Source organism: Heliangelus exortis, chromosome 19 (genome assembly GCF_036169615.1).
Source record: "Heliangelus exortis chromosome 19, bHelExo1.hap1, whole genome shotgun sequence".
NCBI lineage: Eukaryota > Metazoa > Chordata > Aves > Apodiformes > Trochilidae > Heliangelus > Heliangelus exortis.
In genome coordinates this window covers 13,580,269-13,600,823 of record NC_092440.1, presented here as the reverse complement: position 1 = coordinate 13,600,823, position 20,555 = coordinate 13,580,269, and the positions used below count along the sequence as shown (strand labels likewise).

General features: G+C 44.5%; 1 protein-coding gene across 1 annotated transcript; it reads left to right on the top strand.

Annotated features, from left to right (window-relative positions):
• Positions 1-374: 374 nt before the first annotated feature.
• PITPNB (phosphatidylinositol transfer protein beta) lies at positions 375-15,563 on the top strand. The gene is made up of 11 exons (XM_071763748.1): positions 375-488; positions 2,607-2,637; positions 3,425-3,570; positions 4,714-4,805; positions 5,361-5,368; positions 6,558-6,632; positions 7,346-7,429; positions 10,120-10,197; positions 10,480-10,590; positions 10,801-10,923; positions 14,864-15,563. Exons 1-11 carry the CDS (start codon positions 469-471, stop codon positions 14,912-14,914), a joined length of 819 nt encoding a protein of 272 aa, XP_071619849.1. The 5' UTR covers positions 375-468; the 3' UTR covers positions 14,915-15,563.
• Positions 15,564-20,555: the final 4,992 nt, after the last annotated feature.

The following is a 20,555-nucleotide window of genomic DNA, read 5'->3' as shown; positions in this document are numbered from 1 at the left end:
CGCCCCGACAGAACGACGGCGGTCACGCTTCAGTGCAAGGAACAGGGATGTGGAGCGGGTTTCCGGGCCGGGCCGGGGCGGTGCTGCCTCTGTTCCCGGCGCTCGGTTCGGTTCCGCTCCGCTCCGCATCCCCGGGGCTCCCGCAGCGCAGCGGACACCGGCGCACCGCCCGCCCGCACGGGGGCGCTGTCGGCTCTGCGCCGCCAAGGGCCGCGCCCGGCGGACGGTGAAGACGTCACAGCGAGGGGACGACGCCGTGCAGGGGACGCGCCCTGATTGGCCGCTCGCGGGAGCCGCGCGCCCTCGGATTGGTGGCGGCGCAGTCGCGTGCCCGGGTGCGCCGGGGTCAGGGGCGGTCGCGTGACCGCGGAGCGCGACGGGATTGGCCGGGCCGGGCGGGGCCGGAAGCGCGCGGGGCAGGATGGGAGCGCGGGGCGGGGCGCATGCGCGGAGCGGCCTGCGGGGAAGATGGTGCTGATCAAGGAGTTGTGAGTGCGGGGCGCGGACCCCAGCCCCGAACCCAGCCCCGAACCCAGCCCCGAACCCAGCCCCGAACCCAGCCCCGAACCCAGCCCCGAACCCAGCCCCGAACCCAGCCCCGAACCCAACCCCGAACCCAACCCCAACCCCAGCCCCGAACCCAACCCCAGCCCCGAACCCAACCCCAGCCCCGAACCCAACCCCAACCCCGAACCCAACCCCAACCCCAACCCCGAACCCAACCCCAACCCCGAACCCAACCCCAACCCCGAACCCCCAACCCCGAACCCCCAACCCCAACCCGACCGACCGGCTCGGTTCGGCCCGGCTCGGTCTCCCCCGGCTCCGCTGCGCGGGGCAGCTCCCGCCGCTCCCTTCCTGCGGGCGGGGCTCTGCGCGCCCCGGTGTCGCCGCCCCCATCCGCGGGGCTCGGGGTGCGGGAGCGCGGCCGGGCCGGGGCTGCTGGGTGGTTCTGGGGTGCCCCCTGCCCCGCCCCGGGTCTCGGCCTGAAGCGGCGCCGGGTGAAGGCAGCGCCGGCTGCTCGCACCGCGCTGTGCTCCGGCGGGGCGGTCCCGGCTGCTGCTGCTGCTGCCCGAGGCCGCTCAGGGGGGCTCAGCGCCGCTCCCTCGGGTGTTCCCTCCCGGCGGCGGTGCCGATGTGTCCCGGCCTGCCCGGCAGCCCGGGCTGTGTCTCGGTGCTCTAGAACCGGGATCCCTCTCCGCTCAACGGGGAGCCCGGCGGCGGGGGCCGTCCCGGAGTGGTGTCAGAGCCCCTCGCGGCTCCGCTGTCACCAGCTCTGCTGCTGCCCCGTCTGGTTATACTCAAGTTTTACATGTTGTCCTCTTAAAGACTAAAGCTGAAGCTGGTTAAACATCTCCCTTAGTGCCCTGCAAGCCACCAGCACCTCCTCTCAGTACTGAGTCAGTGTCTGCTCTGTCTGTTGGCCTCTCTGGCCACCTTTAAAAACAATCTGAGGGATTTTTAGTCTGGTAAAGTGAACTATCATGGGGCTTGTTGTGGGAGTTCCACGTTGAGTGCCACTTGGCTGCTCTGTGTTTGGATGCAAGCTCTGCTCTCAGTCTGATGCCACATTTGAGGCTGATTATGTTTTTCTGAGTTTCTAAAGTTTTTGCAGTTTTATTTAAACTGTTTCAGTGAGGCTCATAGTAGACTAAAACTAGAAAAATCTTTATCGAGTAAGGAATAAAGAAGGAGTTGCCTGGAAGTTGCAAGACTGAATTGGATGCACAGGGGTGATCATTTTGGGCTTCTTCAGGCTGCTGCATTTTCTGGTGTGCAGGGGGGTTCAGGGCAGTGTCACTAATGCTGACATCATTGTCATAGCAGTGCCTGAAACTTTGTTTTTATATGTGATACTCACTGTTCACCAAGCAGCAGGGAGTAGCAGGGGTTCAGTCAGCTGACTGTAGCTGCCCTAGAACACTGGGCAGGCTTGATTCCTGTTCCTGTTTCCAGGAGGTGTGTGCTGCAGGGGTTCCTGGTGGCTGTGGGGGTGACATCACTGGAAAGTCCTTGTGAACAATGCAGTTGTTTTGTGATGTTTTGGAACAATAATGATTTGCATCAGATTTGTCTATTGTAGTGTGTAAGGTGAAGCTGGAGCAGGCTGAGCAGTGCTCTGTGGCAGAGCAGAACCCTCTCCTGCAGCCCTGGGGCTGCTGCTCCCTGCACTGTGGGGACTGAGCTGTGCTCAGGACATGCTCAGCTCTGCCCCTGTTCTGAGGATCATGAGAGCTGTGACTGCCACATCACGGGGGCCTCTGGGACCTCTGCATTTGTCCTCTTTTTAAACTGTGCAGGCAGGAGTGACCATTGTGTAGCAGGTGAGGAAAGCTCACACCTCAGAGTCTGAACAGATGGGGCACAGTTCATGGTTATGGCAGAGCTGGGAGCAGCTCCTGGGTTTCCCAGCTCCTCTGCACCTCCTGAGTCTTTTTTGCCTCCTGTAGCCTGACGTTTAATTCCTCAGGTTTGCTGCATTCATTCCTTGCAGGCTTTACTGTCACAGCAAAAGAAGTAACTCATTTTGATGCTTCCTTCCTGAATTTCTGTCACATGCAGCCTAAGTATTCCTTTTGCTGAACTTGTTCTTTTTCCTCTTTCAGCCGAGTGGTTTTGCCTTGCTCAGTGCAAGAGGTATGTCCTCATCCTGCCTGCTTGGGGTTTGGGGCAGTGGGTGGGAAGGTGTCAGTGTCTGCCCAAGTCTGAGTTAGCCTGGATCCAGATGTTTCCCCAGCTGTTTGCCCTCCCCTCTGCTGCACTCAGGTACCACAGACAAGTCAGACAGAGTTAATCTCTCACAGATCAGGGAAATTTAAGGGAGGCAAACACCAGCAGGCAGAGTACCCTTAGCTATTTCTGAGCCACTCCACAGCTTACAAGGAAGAAAAGAAAGTTGTGCAGTTCTGCAGAATTTTCTGGCAGCAGAATTTTCCTGCTATCAAGGCACTGAGTCAGTCCAAGCCTTTTCCTGCAGGCAGAGCTGGGAATTGTCTTCCAGGATCTGAGGTGGCACTGAGACACATTCAAACCCAACCACAGCAGGGGGTGTGTAAACAAAGCACTGAGGGAAAGCATTACACTGTGTTCTGCAGATGGCATTGTATGGGTCCTGTGAGGGTGGTATCTCATTGGTACCAATTTGGGAGGGTCAGGGCTCAAAATCACTCATTTCAAAATGAGAAAGATGAAAAAGAAGATATTTGGCACACTGCACTGAAGTGATGTGTATGTGAAGCAAGCTGAGGGCAGACCTGGAGCCTGTGAACTACAGATACATTTTGCCAGCAAATTGTCATATTTTACTGCTTTTTTTTTCCCTGATTATGTTATACTACCAAATTTTCACTGGAAACAGCTACATTTTTTTATGCATTAAAAGTTTTAGCTGACTTTAATATTGAAATTTTATTTCTCTTTTCAGTATCAAGTTGGGCAACTTTATTCTGTGGCAGAAGCTAGCAAAAATGAAACAGGAGGCGGTGAAGGAATTCAAGTGTTAAAAAATGAGCCCTATGAGAAGGATGGTGAGAAGGGACAATACACTCACAAAATCTATCATTTAAAGAGGTTAGAAAAGCATTGATACGTTTTGTGGTTACTTGGTGTTGTGTGAGATGTTCAGTGGGAGGGCAGCCTTCCACTGTTCACTCTTCTGGGGTAGTTGTGTTTTTCTGCCTCTCTTGTGTTGCTGAATTGTGCATGAATGCTCTGGTGAGTGGAAAAACACATGAAATACACTGTATCTCAAATATGTGGCATGGAGCAGTGGAGAGCCATGCAGAATCTCTGGGCTGTGGACAGGCAAATGTATCTCTGAGCAGGGATAGTTTGAATTCTTAGTATGTAGCTGCAGTGATGGGTTGGCACCACAGATGCTTTGTAGGATATTCCAAAGGCCAGGGATGTTGATAGAGAAAAGGGAAGGGTTATTGCTTTACAGAGGAAGAAAGCTTTCACATGATCTGGCATTTAACGAGGAATTCTTGCCTGAATGCTCTTAAATACTCTACAAGGCATCACACAAGTCCTTGTCATGTGGCAGGCTAATTTTTTTCTGAGGGAGAATAAGAGCAAGGTAAAGAACACTTCAGAAGCTACATGCAGTGCAGGGTGGGTAAACACTGGGTTATTTGGAAAAATGGAAAAAATGGGCCCTGACCCATCTGACCCAGATGAGCTGTTGCTGTCACTGTCCCTGCAGAGGACTGTCCTGTTGTGAGAGCTTATCACACATTGTCAGGCTGTGAGGATTAGCATTCCAAATGTTTATAATAGGGGAGAAAAGCTGCTTAAAGTTGAAGAACTGAATACATTTGCAGTTGGCTGTGGCTGAAATAGCTGAAGATCCTTCACCTGGGGTGCAGGAACTGCAGCTCTGCTGGGGAGGGTGGAGGTGAGAGCCCTCCCTCCACAGCTGTCTGTGCTCTTCCTGAGGAGAAGGTACAGCTTTCATCAAGATCATACTGCTTCCAAAATTATTGCAGCTCACTCTCAGTTATCTTATTTCATTCCCTGTTTTTTTCTTAATTATTCTGTGACCAGTGACATTATTGGAGTTCCTGCACGTTGAACTTGTGCCTCATGACCTTAAAAGTGCTTAGGTGGACGTCATAAAATGAAAATGCCTTTCTTATTAGAATAGATGAAATCAATGAGGAATTGTGGTTGGCAAAAATTTAAAAAAATGTTGTTTGTGCTTGTTTTTCACAGTAAAGTTCCTGGATTTGTAAGGATGTTTGCTCCAGAAGGCTCCCTGGTGTTCCACGAGAAGGCTTGGAACGCGTATCCCTACTGTAGAACAAGTATGTCTCCTTTCTGTGTTTTGATGCCAGTGTCCAGCTGAGGGATGGTCTGAAGTGGCTGAGGACAAAAAAGAGTGCCATCAAGTAGAAAAAATATTTCAAATTTTCATGTTGCATTTGTGAGATCTCTGAAAAGGAGAACTGCTCCTGAAGAGCAGCCTGGGCTGGCCAGTCTGCAGGGTCAGTGTCCAGTGTCCCCAGGGTCAAACTGAAAGGTCTGGAACAGGACATTTGTGAAAAGAATTTAATTCTTCATATTTTGTTATAATAAGGTGACTGCTTTATTTTAGTAATTCTAATTGTATAAGTTCTAAGGGTAGACTGTATTTCTTTCATGTTTCTGTTTGAAGTATCTTATAACAAAACTCTTAAGGTCAAGGCTGGCAAGTCAGAGTCAGCTGCACTCTGCTGACTTGTTGCACACAACTGCTGTTAGTCTAATTTTGAATGTTTCTTTTACTGGAAAGCAATCATTGTAAGTGAGACTTTTCTGAAACAATGGTATCTAATAACACTTTCTGTTTCTTTTTCATTGCCTGTGTGTCCAATGACCAGTTGTGACAGTGAGTATTTAAATATTGCTATCAGTTGGTTTCTTTAAAATACATTTTATCTATTTTTACTACTACAATTAACTCAAGCAAGCTAGCTCCAACCTTTAGTATATGCCTTGCCAAAGTTCCTGGCTCCTTGTTACTTTATTTGTCTGCATTTGGCTATCATTAGGAAGAATTGTACTTTTTCAGATAAATGCTTTAATTTTTTCCATCTTTTCTGCCTTTTCTTACCATTACAGCTGCATGTCTGTTGTGGTAAGACATAATGCTAAAAGAAGAAAAAAAAAACCAAAGCAAAGCAGAGGTTTCTAAACTCTTGAATGCAGGAAGAGCCATGAAATAAAATCTGTCCCTAACTGTGTGAAATCCAGTTTCTAAAGGGGAAATCCTGCCTCAGTTCAGATGAGCTGATTGAGGCTCTGGATGGATCGTTGTAGCTGGGGGTTTTGGATTTTATTCAAGATGCAGGGAAAGAGATCATAAAGACTTTACTTCCCTGTGTGTACTTTTTTGGTGACCTTTTTAAGGAAGGTTATAAACTTCATGTTAAATTGCTCTGTCTGCTCACTTTCAAACCTAATTAGAGTGTCACCAGGTGGATGCCACATGAGGAGGTTGTGAAGTCTTGAGCTGGGCTCGTGGTGATAGTTGTGCACACTGGTGCAGTTGTGCTCACTGGGAAGTGATCTCCAGACATACAGCTCAGTGGCAGCTGGACCTGTGTGGCCATGGTTGTGCTATACAGGAATTTCTGGTGTTTATTGGCTACTACCCTGCCTCTCAGAACAGTCTCATTAATTAAAAGTTTAATGAAAATGTATTTCAGTTGTTTTGTCTTAACTGCAGTATTAATAATTTGAAAATTACTTGAACATAGATATGACAAATACCAGGGGTGAGTTTGAAGAATAATTACAGTATTATTTCTATTTGTATGCACAAAGCTAGAGTTGGATTTCTCAAACATGACTGGTTTTAATTTAGTACTTACTGCTGCAGCAGAAATTTAAGATTTAGATACTAGTTATCTCATTGTACCTATTTCTCTGTAGGTAAGGAGACTTTTTCCTTTATAATTTAAATAGAACGTCTTGCTGGTCGAGGCTTAGGAGTGACTTAATATGCAAATACCATTTATCTGAAATTTAAGCAGTGGTGTAGTAAGACTCATGCTTTTTTATTTTAATTCTTACAGAATGAATACATGAAAGATGACTTCTTCATAAAAATAGAGACCTGGCATAAACCAGATTTGGGGACAGCAGAGAACGTGAGTTGGGATTTGGATACCAAACATTAGCAATATTTTCAACACATAGTCATCTGGATGAAGTATTCTATACCTGGTAATGGTGGATAATTACTGCATAAAGTCAAAACCCTGCCAGTGATTAATGTAAAAGAAGGAAAGCGTTACTGAAATCCTTCTGAGGTGGTCAATCTGTCTCACCTAATAGGATTCAAGAACAGGAAAATATTTTATTTTTTATGTTGAGGTCAAATATTGAGTGTTGGTTCTCACTCAAATATTGAAATAGGTTTTCATTAACTTTATTTTAATGTTCTTTTACCTTAGACATGGTAGGCCTGCTTTATGTTGACAAGTGTAGATGAAAGCAAGTCTCACATGCTATTAGGGTTTATGGATGTACTCTACTTTTGTAGAGTTATTGAAGCTGCTTATGTAAACTTTCCAGGCTGGGAATACCTCGTTTTTCTCCCTTGACAGCTGATTCAGTTCACAGGTCTTTTCAGGAGATTTTTTTTTTTTTTTTTTAATCTATAGTGACAAACATATTTATATTATTTATTATTATAATACTTATATTATTCCCTTTTAGATGAGCATAGGAAGAGAGGGTAGGTTTTGATATCTCTGCCTTTATGAAGTCCAGAAAAAATCCATGGCACGCATTCATACAGCATGAGGTGCATCACTGTGTAAGAAGATGGCATGGAAATCATTCCTTTTTCTTTCTGCAGGTGCACAACTTAGATCCAAACACATGGAAGAGTGTTGAAGTTGTCCATATTGACATTGCAGATAGAACTCAAGTAGAACCAGGAGTAAGTAAATGATCTGCTGCTGGGATATGTCTGCATCAGGCAGCTAATTCCATTGGTGCTTTGTTTTGTTTGCAAGTAAACTGAAATGGTGTGGATTTTACCCAACAGATAAATGAAAATGGTTTTGATTAGAATCAATCATTAGTAAATATATTCACAGCTTCTCTCTGCTGAATTTGAGTTAAAATTGTACAATTCAGACATGAAAGTTGTCAGACTTTTGGCACAGGTGTGATTTTTACTTTTAATTGTAGATAAAGTGATTTATTTGGTCAAGCAGGCATTTCTGTGATCATCTTGGTGTGTGAAAACAAGGAAGAATCTGTCTTTGAGAGGTCAGCCTGTCTTTGAAGGACTTCCAGAGCCAGTGGTTGTATCTGGTTGCCTTTGTTAGCCACTTACATACCTAGGAGCACATCTCATCCCTTTGTGAACCCATTTGTACTTTTGACCTTTAAGGCATCATGGATTCTGTGAAGTGTCAGGTGATATGAGGGAAAAAATGCTTCCTGATAATTTAATTAATTGGGGGTGGGGGGTGTTAGGGTTAGGGAAGGATATCCAGACATCATTTTCTACAGTTTTTGTCATCATTGTTAAAAGATACCAGAGTGGTCACCACTTTGCTCTGTCAGGTGGTTTCTGAAATCATGTGTGTTATATGGTAGTTTTTTTCCTTGTGTTGTGATCCTTGTTGTTTGGGAATTTTCATTCCAAGGGGATGGGTGGAGTCTTCCATGTGCTTCTTATGGAAAAGGAATAGTCAGTGCTGCTGCTGAAAAGATTTATTTCTATCTTTATTTTCTCAGTCATAGTTTTGCCTGGAAAAGCAACCCAAATGTACTGTCTTGGATAGCAGTGTGACTGAAAATCTGGAAAAAGTTTTCATATATTCAAGATTTATCCTTGTGTTCAGTGAATGGACCTTGTCCAACCCATTTTCTTTTTGTAGCATGGCAGTTGCTGTAGTTTCAAAACTACAGTCATCAAAAATACAAAAATAGCAAATTTCTTTAAGATCCTAATGGCATGCATATGCTAACTTATGCTTATTTATTTATGTGTAGGAATAACTTGGCCAACATCTGTAGCCTTCTTTATATCTAAATTTAACCCTGCCCTCTCTTAATCATCTCCATCATACAGTCTGTAGCTTTATATGATTTGTATATAAAAAATCACTTCCAGGGAGGGTAAAACTTTTAAAGTGTAAGCAGAAGTGAAAGCTCAGTTAACATCAGAAGAGGCTACGTTTTTGGACAAAAAATATAAGAATACAGTAGAGGGTAGTACAAAGACATTGAAGTCAGGTTTATATCTGATTTTGTACACAAGACACAAAGTCTTGTTCTAGGTTGTGGTGGATCTTCATTGCATTTCTTGAAAAAAAGCTCTAAAAATACAATTTTGTACAGATCAGACTCAGGTGAGTGCTGCAGTGAGGAGACCTGGGGACCATGCAGTTAGCTGGGAATGGGGCAGCTTTGATCAGCCTGATGTTGATCTGTTACTGTGAACTCACAGAGCTGTGGGTCCTGCTGGGGAAAGGTGCTGGTGTGCATTTCCTTCCACAGCCAGTGTTGTGCACATTTTCTCCTAAATAACACTGAGAGTGTGCATGTTCTCTGTTCAGAAGACTAATGCAGTGTTGAATTGGAAAGCCAGAAGTTGTGTCCAGCTGCCTGGTTACTCTTAAGCCACTCTGAGTTCAGGAAGCTTTTTTTCATGAATTTGTAGGTAGGGTATCAGAGCTGTGTAATCTTTGTGTTAGGTTCTAAAAGTTTTCTTAAAATTACCCTGTCCTGTTTGTGTGCTTCCAAGTTCTATACTGCTTGATAGAGTGAGCTGTGAGCTATCAGGAGTTACTGCTTTTAGCAGGCCTTGTAAATGAGGATGAGAATTGTAGAGAAGCACATGGATTCTGGCCTTGTTACAGTTGTTTTATTGTATGTGGTTCACAGTCTCTAAATAACTCTTTATAATAGTTTGTTGCATTCATGCATATTATTGTATGGAGGTTTTGGTCAGAAACTGCCTGTGAAATGGTATTTGTGTTTTTAAAATGGTTTTTAGCTGTTCTGTATTGTTATGCTGCTGCATAATGATATTTTGCCTGTCTAGCTTTCAAGAGGGCTTCATAGTTTTTTAGCTGCAGTACTTGTTCCAGCAGCTGCCTGCTATACTTCCTAAGAAGGACTTGTTGTTATCAGGAGTCAAGCTCTTGCTGCAGAGAGATTTTCCTTAAACTCTGCAAAGAACTGATGTTTATTTGTGCTTTGGCTCTAGTCCAGTTGTCTTCCTTGCGTGCTGGTAGGATTTGTGTATTGAGAAGAGCTCCTGCAATGCTTTCTTGTCCATCTAGACTTTACTCTAGACAGGATTTTTTCTGTCCTTAACACAGTTTGGGTTAAGTGAGTCCTGAAAGGTCTTAGTTTAAAGCTTCTGTACATGGTCAGACATGTACAGACATAAAATAGAGAACTTCACCATGACTCAGCTGTTTTCTTTAAGTTTTTGTTTTCACTCTTACATTTTGCCTTTAGATAACATTTTTCCCAATGTTTACAGCAGTGCTTTTATGTGAGTCCAAGTGCAGGAGCACTGGGTCTTGAACAGAAACTGAATGCAGTGGGATACTGAACCTATTTGAGTTTTTTCTGACTCTCAGTGTTGGGTTTTTTCTATTACAGGACTACAAGCCTGATGAAGATCCTGCATTATTCCAGTCTGTTAAGACAAAGCGAGGACCCTTGGGGCCAAATTGGAAGGTAATAAGAACTTATTACCTTAAGAAGTCTTTTAGCAGCAGTTTACCCCTATCACCCTTTATATTTATTATATTATTATTATGTAGAGTTCTAATAATGCTTAGAAGTCTAATTTATAATTATATGAAAATTATTTCATTTCATGCATTTACTAGGGGTTAATAATATAATTTATAGTTCTAATATAATACTTAGGATTATAATTTGTACTAGTTCTTTAATTAATTTGACTGAAGAAAATTTTTCACATATTACCATTTCCTTCCAATTTTCCATAAACAGAAAGAGATAGCAACTGATGAAGAGTGTCCTAAAATGTGTGCTTACAAGTTGGTGACTATCAAATTTAAATGGTGGGGACTGCAGAATAAAGTTGAAAACTTTATACAAAAAGTAAGTGCTTGTCCCTTGCTGGGGAGATGGGACTGTTGGTGGGCAGGTGGGGTGGTTTTCTGTTGACCTGGGGGATTTTAAGAAGAAACAGTGGTGAAGTTTTCTGTTGCTTATAGTCAAGCAATTTCTGTTCATTCAGACTGAACAGCTGCAGTCACTTCACCATCCTTTGGCAACATGTCAATCTAAGGTTTGTTTATCTTCTTAAAGCAAGAAAAAAGGATATTTACCAACTTCCACCGCCAGTTGTTCTGTTGGATTGACAAGTGGATTGATCTGACCATGGAAGACATTAGGAGAATGGAGGATGAAACCCAAAAGGAGTTGGAAGCGGTAAGATCACTGTTGTGAGGTTGATGTCTGTTTGCTCTGTGCCTGTGGCCTTTTCTGTGTGGGGACTGGCACAGGTTGGTTTGTATGTCCATCCCCATGTGTGTGTTTGGGGAGTTGAGCAGCAGAGCCCCTTCAGCCATTCTGTGCAGACCCGTGCACTCCAAGCTTCTGCATGCTGCTGTGTCCAGCTCGTGCTGGCTCTCAGGGGTGTGTTTCTGATGTCACTGAATCCACAGCTGCCCTGACACCTCTGCTGGCAGTACCAGACCCATTGCATGTAGGCCCAGGCAGTGCCTTGTACCACCTGTCAGAAATCAGAGCTATCATCTTGCTTCTCCATCATGTGTCTTGCTTTGTTTTGTTTCTAATCCTCATTAGATCTGATTACTTTTTCTCTTCAAGCAAGCTTGAGTACATCACACCAGCTGTTCCACTCATCCCAATGAGCACACCAAAACCGAGAATTTTACTTGCAAAAAAGAAGAGTCAGTGACATTACTGGGCTTGAGACCAAGTCGGTTTTCATGCTTTAGTGGTTGTGAGGACCACATACAGCCCATAGTCTGATCTGTCTTTGGACTGATGTCTAGAAGGAAACTCATCCATAGGGCACTTTCTGTGCTCCTTCCTTTAAAGCACAGGATCATCATAGGCTGGGTAGGAAGCCTTCTTCTGTAGCATCTTTCCAGAGCATGACCTTTGGCATGAGACTTTCTCAGTTTAAATCCTGCTCTATTTTTTAAGTTATTTGAGGTCTTTGGATTTTCAGTTTTATTTCTTTCCCATTTTGCTTTATGCCCCAAACCCATTCAGCTCCTTTTTTTCCTTCCATTGTCTTGATTCTTTTAAGACACGATGTGTCTTCAGTTATAATTTGCTTTTTTGCATGGTTTAACTCATTTCAGCTTCTGGGCATCTTTAAACAGATTGCCTGGTGCTCCAGACCTACTGTTGACAGTGGTTCTGAAGTGCATTTTGTGTTTTGTGCCTGGCACATCTTTTCTTTTAGTATCAAAACTACTGTAGCTCCTCCACCCCCCTTGTTATGCTCTCCATCTTTGGACTTCATGAACTTGTATGGAGCCCTCTAGCATCGTGTAGCAATGGCTTCTGGATGTGGAAGAAGTTTCTTCTCTGCTCCATGTGTTAATAGATGTAGATGGTAGATGTTTTGAACTGGTTAATTGAAACTTTCAAATAAGCTGAAGGCCTTACCTGCTTAGGCAGTTCCCAGAGTATTCTTTGGGAGAGAACAATGTTCTCACTCTTGCAGACATGATGTCTTGCCACTGGCACTTGGATATTTTTGATTATGGCAGGTGTTCTCCCACACCATATGGATTTCTTCTTTAATTCTCTTTTATGCCAGAACTTATTCCTAGAGTCACTTATTCCTAGGTGTCTGTGAAGGAGGAAGAGTAACCACGTTACTCTCTAACTGATTTTTGTGGGGAAGGGCTCTCTTTTGCACATCCGTGGTTCTTTATTTGGAATGAAACAGCCCATCCAGTTTCTCTGAGAAAGGCTGGTGGCACACAGTGTGCTGAGGAGAATAAGCAGCACTTGACACATCTCTGTGCATGAGAGAATTTCCCTTTGTGTCTCTGTGGACTGTGGATGTTTGTCATCTTCTAGAGAAAGTTTTGTTTCACATTTCTCATTGGTAAGTAACTTAAATATTTTTTTCAAAAATATTTTCTGCTTTTTAGTTCTTTCTGCAAGCAAAATCTGGTTCACATGTTTTTGGATGTAACATTTATCCTTGCTCTGAAATATCAAAGCATACTATTTTCTATTTTCTTGTTTGGCAAAGCAGTGTAAATACTTTATTTCTAATACATTATTGTGTACTTGAGTGTAATTACTTGTTGAAACTTGAGTGTATTACTTGTTGAAAAAGTTTTCACAAGAGAAATACATTGATTCAGTGTATTAACAGAGCTTTTCTGTGTGTTTTGTGAAATGAGAGGAGTGGGGACCTACTGTTAAAATATTTTGGGTTCTCTCAACTGTTATCATAGGGGTATCTACCTACAGCTATAAATTGTGTGATTTCAAGGTTTTTGTGGTTAAGTGTATTATTGGAGAATAACCTAAAGGCATAAATATCACAGCCCAATGTAATACAAACACTGGTTTTATCTCAAATTATTTGGGGTTTGTTCCATATTAAACTATTCCATCCATTGTGATAAACAGTACCTTTCGTTAAACCCAAGTATACCACAAAACATTTGGTTTATGGCCAGGACCACTGGGAAGGGAGCACTTAGTGATGAGGTGTTTAGTATGACAAGAAAATCTTTGTTTCCACCCCTGCAGAGAAGTAGTTGGCTGTTTTGACAGCGTTGCAGTACGCAGCTCTGTGACACCTACAAAGGAACCACAGCAGAAAGCAATCCTCATAATATTGGCAGCATTACATTTTCTTAAATTTCTTTCTGTTGCCATTCCCTTTCTCATTAACTCTCTCCTGGCTTGAGCTAATCTTTATCTTTGGATTCTGTGCACATTTTGGTTCTTTTGTTGGCCCTGTTCTTCATCTCAAATCTGTTTTTATGGTCAGAATCCCTGCATTTGCTACTTTTTTGTTACTCTCTGAGTCCTCATCAGTGTTTTTCCGGAGTTTCTCTATCCCAGCCCATCCTTTTCTTACTGCTTATTTCTCACTCAGTGGTTTCTTTCTCTGACTCCTGGAGGTGAGGAGCTTCATTAAATACACACCAGCTCATCAGTGCACAGTAGGAAAGCATCCAGCCCTGCTGAGGCACAGTGACCACTGTCCCTCCTCCACTGGGGGGGCAGAAATGCCACACGACACAAACACTGCGTACCCCATCCCCAAAAAACCTCAGCTGTATCTGAGGCTGGTTCTGGTCCTGGCCAGGGGAGAGCAGTGCTGGTCACGTTGTCCTTACTCTCTCGTACTAACCAACAGCACCACGGGGTCTGTGTCTGGGAGCTCACAGTTTTATTTTGCGTTTAGATGCGTAAGAAGGGTTCCGTTCGAGGCACTTTGGCTGCTGACGTCTAGAGGAGTTCTCTGTAGGTTCTGAGGCAAATCGAGCTGTGTAAGTCAACTGCTGGTTGGAAAAGGAGAAGAGTGATTAATGTTCTGATGGATGGGAATTGCTGGCAGAAATCATCTGAACAGCCAGATAGCACTCCTGGGCCTTACCTCCCTCCTGGTTGATAACCTTGTGGTGATCAACAGCTGGAGATGCCCCTGCCTGTCCAGGGCAGATGAAAGTGAAAGACCTTCCCCAGAGTCAGGCACAGAGCCTGCTGGGCAGCTGCTTGGCCCGGTGGCAGAATGCCCATGGCCTTGGCCATGGCAGCTGATGCCTTGTGCTGGGTGGTGCAGGGTGAGCACCGGTGGTTGGTCAGTGCTGGCACCGAGCAGAAGCCAGAGAAGGCAGTGAGCATCCTTTTGCTGTACACTCCACAGCAGAGTGACAGGTGGACTTGGCCCACGAGATTTAGTGAAAGTGTGGAGGGTCCTCTTCAGAACGTTACCTTCTTGAAGTCCAGTTCCATGCAGATACTTGTAAATACTAAATCATGTTAAAAGGGTTACTGTGGGAAACAGGTTGACCAAGAGCTGCAGGCTTTTGAGTATTTGTGTCCAGGACTTTCCTGCTGGAGTCTCCTGCAGTGGCTGCTGTGACTCTGCAGGTGAGGACCCCAGCCAAAGCAGCTTTGCTATCCTGCTGACCAGCCTGAGGCCCCTCAGGGGTGGGAGCTGCTGCCCAACAGCAAGGGCAGCACCCAAACAGGATCCCAAACAAGGCTTGCATTGCTTTGGTGTCATCTGCTCAGTCCTGGTGATGGTTTGACTGCCCTGCCCTGTGTTTGTTGGAGGTTAATTAGAACTGTCTGTTTGGAATTTACTGTTTGAAGAGAACATTAACGTTTAATTGTCTATCTTCTCTCTCCACAGTTACGTAATCAAGGCCAAGTCAGAGGAACAAGTGCTGCCAATGATGAATGATGATGGATTTACCCGTCACTTGCAGTGTTGATATACAAATGTGTGTGTGGATGCATGATTATTTGTATATAATTATATATACGCACATGCATACTGAAGGGGGTTGCTACAGTGTCTCCAGGGTACTATACCTGTCCTCAGCAAAGATTCAAAGGAAACTGCTTTCATTATGTATACCTGAAGCAAATAAAAATCAACTGAGTAGTGTCATTTAAAGGATGAATTAACTGCAAAATTACGCTAAGTGGTATGTTTCATGAATGTCAATACTGGACCAATTCATTCCCTATTTGTTTTTTTCCTGTCTTGAGTCACCCTGCTATAACTTGCCCATATCTCATTGTAAAGAAACGGATCCAAGTAAGTTAATTTCAGTTTTGTGTTTCCCCTATGTGGTTATTTTTGGAATAGGAACAATGAATGTATTTATAGCTATTTATTTCTGGATTGTCATTATCCTATAGTCAAATCAGAAAAAAATTTCTACTATTGGAAATTGGAAGACTTTTATGGTTGAAAATGTTTGACCCAAACTTTATACCCATTCAATGATTTAAGAGAAAAAAACCCAAACATGTTTTATTGGACTTTTGTACATTGAATTGCTAATGGTTTTTTCTTCATTAAAATTGGCAAGATTAAGGAAAAACGGCTTGTGATTTATAAAGTAATTGCATTTGAATATTTCCAGAAGCTGACCTTTTAGAAAAAAATACTGGCAATACTTGTAGAATATTTCAAGTATATCTTGGGCTGTGCAGAAAGCAAAGGGGCATGGCAGCCCTTCCCTAGAGCAAAACTTCTGTGAGTGCAATTGCTGTTCCAGAGTTCCACTTTGGAAGCTATGCAAATGGTCTTGATTTCACACACATTACACAATGGAATATAATTGTGATTTTAGCTCTTTTCATGTTGAAAATACACTTTAAACAAGATATATACTTTCAGATATGATGAAAGTTTAAATTGTAGCATCTGACATATTTCTCTGATATTTGTTAGAAGTAGACACATAAAGGAAAAGATAGTTTAATAAAGACCTCCTGTAGATAGCTCTCAAATAGGGAAAATGTCTTCAGCATTTTTAAAGGAAGTGTTCAGAGAATATCATAGGAATGTAATTATCAAAATGCTTGTTAGATCAGAAACAAATTATTTTAAAAACACTGGTTAGATACAGTTCTGTTGATGCCTGTTTTCCTCCCAGCATCCACAGCAACCTTGGTGGGGCAACCCTTGCTTAAGCTTCCATCTTCCCATCTCACAGACATCCAGGCGTTCCAGAATCATTTGGAACACTGTGCTTGCAGAAGGGGGAGTGAGCTGATTTCCACTGTGGGCAGTGACAGAATCTTCCTGAGCTTCCAGGTGGGCCAGGTCTGCCAGGAGCCTCGTCCTGCCAGCCGTGAGCTTTGCCCCTCCTGTGCCACTGCACCCTCCTGTGCTCCCCGCTGCAAAATTGGTCTGGTTTTTTTTTTTTTTTTTCCCTTTCTGGATTAGCAGTTAAATAGTTATTTGTCCTCTGTACCATCAGGAGGCTGGTTTAGTAAACAAACATGGAGATGTGCACACACACACACACACACACACACACACACACACACACACACACACACCCTGTATCAGTCCAGGAGTGTGCAGGGACGGGGGCTGCTGCGCTCCCAGGTACCCAAGGGCTCAGAAAATTCTCTCTGCAGTGTTGGAACACGAGTCCCACGGTCATTGGTGTGAATTGTAATGCAAACTGAGGGAAAGGGACCCTACAACTTGATGGTTTTGGGCTAGTTGTGAGAATCCAAGAGAATCTTGCAGTGAATGTAAAATGTTTAGTTTACTTTGGCAGTCTCTGGTGTGACCTACAGTAAAACAGTCAATGAAATTTGATTAAATAAATTTGATCATAAAATGCTCTGTCTCCTGTTTTAGGTGTTAGTATTTGCAGTTTGCTGATGATCTGGCATTTAGTTGTATTGAGCTGCAGAAGGTTGGACCTTCTCTGAGGATGTGACCTCCTGCTCGGGATTTCTGGTTTGTTGTAGGATTTCAAGCTGGGCAGCACACAGGTAGCTGGGACCTTGCCACTCTCCAGAGCAGGGAGGAGGTGTTTGGCTGCGTGCATTGGGCTGCTTTCCTTCCCCTGCCAGGATGAGGGTTTACACGGGAGGTGCTGAGCTGTGGTTCGTCCTGCCCCGTGCTGGGAGGGCTCAGCCCCGGGCGGGAGGAGGCTGCGGCTCTGCCGGGATGGGGAATGGAGGCGGGGAGGTCACCTCGGCCCGGGCAGAGGCTGTTCTCCAAAAGCCTGGATCCTGCAGACCTGAGTGCTGAACAACTGCTCGTGAGGAACACTGGAGGAAGCGCTGTGTAAATCTGTGGGTGTCTGGGAAAGGGTGGTTGGGAAACCTTGAGGTAAGAGCACAGGAGTGTCTCTGCTCCAGCTGCAGAGCTGTCTGCACCAGGGCACCCAGCAGTGCTCCTGGTCCTGCCCGGCCCTGCCTGGCAGCAGTGACCGGTTTGGGGCTGGTCCTGGTGCTGCTGTGAGCCCCGGGTTCCCTCTGGCTGCCGGACCAACCCCTGGGAGCTGTGCCAGCACGTCTCTGTCTCTGTGGGCAGCTCCCTGCCTGCTCAGGTGGTGTAATTGCCTGCCATAAATTGAAACTTGTGTGGCTCCTTTTGGTAAATGCAAAATTGGATTAGTTTCTTTTACTACACAGCTTGTTCAGCTTCCAGATGGCAAACCAACATGAAGTAATGGAAGTGCAACACAGTTCTGTTATAATGGATATGTAAACGTGATATTTATTCACTGCAATAGACTGCTGTGAACCATATTCCAGCAGTAACCTTTTAAATCCATCACTTGGCTGCACATAAGTGAGGTCTAAAATGGACTTGTAAGAAATTTGGTTTTTTCCTGGAGTATTTTTTTAATCATTGAAAAGAAAGGGGAATGTTTTCCATCTTCTGCCCTAAGTTGTGGACTGCAAAATATCAGGGGGGAAAAAAAAAAAATCAGAGATCTGTGTATTGGGATTTTGGGTGTGATGGGTTTTCCCACCATAAGTGTTCTGTGTGCAATCTGGAGGTGTCTCTGGTAAGAAAAACTTACATGAATTTCCCAAAACTCAGTTGACTCAGCCATGTTTAGGAGCTACACCACAAACCAGAACAGTTTTACAAGACTAAAAGACCAATCCTGTCCCTGTACCCCCGAAAGGGACTGGAACAGCTTCTCCAGAGAGGTTTGTGTGGTTCCTCTCACCACTGAACTGTGCTAAACCCATTTGTGTTCCACATCTGTGGCTCCAGCAAAGGATCTGTCTGGCAGGGACTGAGGAGCTGGTTGGAACCCATGTCCCTGGGTGCAGCCACCAGAGCTCTGCCCTGCCTGCAGGCAGCTCAGGTGTGTGTGGTTCCAGTGCCATCCCCGGGGGGCTTCCCTCCCACCCTGCCTGCTCTCAGCTGCTCTCATTGTATATTTAGCTAAGAGGAAGGACTTGTGGCTGATTTGTGGTGAGAGCAGCTGACATTTCTATGTATCAGTAAATCATGGTTGCTTGTCTGGAAGTGATTGATCACAAGCACTGAAATGCCCGTGTGGGTGCCCATGGGGAGCAGCCCCTTGCTGATGGTCACCTCAGCAAAGGCTGGAGGCAGCTGGACCTGGGTGACCTGTGGAAAAGCTGGGTGATGGTGAAGCTGCTTTGTTCAACTGCTGGTTGGTGGACAAAATCCTAACGGCCTTTACTTGCTCTTCCCTGACAAACATGCAGTGTCTGACTGTTCCTGCCTTGCACTGAAGCTCGGAGGGTCTGGCTGGATGCTGGGCTGTGTTGTGCAGAGCTCCCTGAGCAGCAGAGGGGACGTGGGGAGGGGAGTGACCCAGCCAAGGCTGGAAAGCTGCAGGTGCCTCCTTCCTATGGTCACCAGCCAGAGGAGACAGGAGCTGGCAGAGGCTGTGAAGGGCACTGGGGAAGCTCTGCAGAAGGTTTCATCTGCTGGGATGCACCAGGCTCCAGTGCAGTGCTGGAGGATGATGGCTGCTGCCTTCTGGGCTTCTTTGTCCTTCTCTGGTCGGGGTCACTGTCTGTATTTTTGGTAGGGCAAAGTTCCTTAAGAAAAACACTACAAAGTGGTGTGCTAGATTAGCTTAGTTTGCAATGTTCATGAGGTTTGGGAAGATCTTTCCTTTTAAAGCAGCTCTAACTTGTTCTCTGTTTTGCAGATGCATCTGTTCCCTCTGTGTTCCTGGGGGAGCAGATGCCACCCCCTGGTTTGGTGACCACATCACCAACGGCACCAGGGCAGCTGCAGAGCTGCCACAGCCACTTCCTTCCCCGTCTGCCGGAGCTGGGATGGTGGGAAACCAGCACCGGGCTCTCAGCCCACAGGGAGGGCATTTGTTCTTGCTGTGTTTCCTGCCCCTGTCAGAATCTCTACAAGGAGGAATGCTGCTGCACTACCCATACTCTCAATCAAACTTCAGTAAGGCGAGATGTTAAAAGGAACAAATTTTTAATTTTTTTTAATTACTTATGTGCACAATTCAAACTTCAGTCTCGGCCCATGGTTCCTGCAGTAATTCTCTCCCTCCCAAGCCCCTGTTCTAACAAGCTAAGGGGTTACAGCTGGAGCAGGGGGGCAGAGCACCAGCTCTCATCAGCATCACTCTACCTCCAAATAATGCTTTTCCTCACTTGTCTGATAATTTACCAGCTTCCTTGAAAAGGATCTCTAGCCAACATTAATTAGAGTAGAATGTTTGCTAATTGCTTGTGCTTTAAGATGTACCTGAGAAAGTAGAAAAAAGGCCAGAGCCCCAGCTGCTGTAACTCTGGTATGTGGCAAGCTGCAGTGCCTCCTTCCCAGGGGCTTTGGTAGCCTCTGGCTATTAATTTTGTCACTGTATTTCATCCTTCTGTTTAAAAAAAAAAAAAAAAATTGATTCCTGAAACTCTATACCAGTAAATTGTCTTTAATTTGAAGCTCTTGGTAGCAGAATCAATATTTACAATGCTTTTTGCAATTTATGTTATTCTTCTTATGTTAAAAAAATTATTTATGTGGCTCTAGTTGAGGCAGGAATGAACACGATGCATTTTGTGAGTTTCCAGCAGCTGAAAGTACTAAGATTTCAAGGTAAGTGTTACACTATTTCCTAATGCAACTGCTGAAATTCTCGTATGAGACAGATAGTTTTCATTGCCTTGGTATTCAGTACATTTCATAAAATAAACCAGCCTTATGTATGTTTTGTGAATTTCTATTGGCATTAACATTCTTTTCTGAAAGAGTAGACTTTTTGTTTGGTTGATTTTTTGTTGCTTTTAAGTAACCAGTAAAATGGAGTGAAAGGTATTTGCTGATACAGAATTATGAGGATTAGGTATATAAGAGTATATGACATATACCCCTCAGTGAAGTTGCTTGCCTTTTTTCTGACTTGCTTTTGTGTGTTTTCAGCCAAGTTACACTTATGAATGCAGCATCTGCCAGTGTTTTTTTTTTGTAGTAACTTTCCCTCTCTGTGTGTGTTTGCATCAGGAGTCAGAGCATGCAGAAGTCAGGCTGTTTCAATTTTGAGCCTGCATCATAAACTTTTAGCACAATAGAAATATAAATAGGATTCAGTCAATTAGAGTGT

Coding starts and splice junctions, on each gene's coding strand:
- PITPNB (XM_071763748.1), top strand. CDS start 469: ATGGTGCTGATCAAGGAGTT. Junction 7,430..10,119: donor GAACTCAAGTAGAACCAGGA/GTAAGTAAATGA, acceptor TTTCTATTACAG/GACTACAAGCCTGATGAAGA. Junction 10,591..10,800: donor TTGAAAACTTTATACAAAAA/GTAAGTGCTTGT, acceptor ATCTTCTTAAAG/CAAGAAAAAAGGATATTTAC.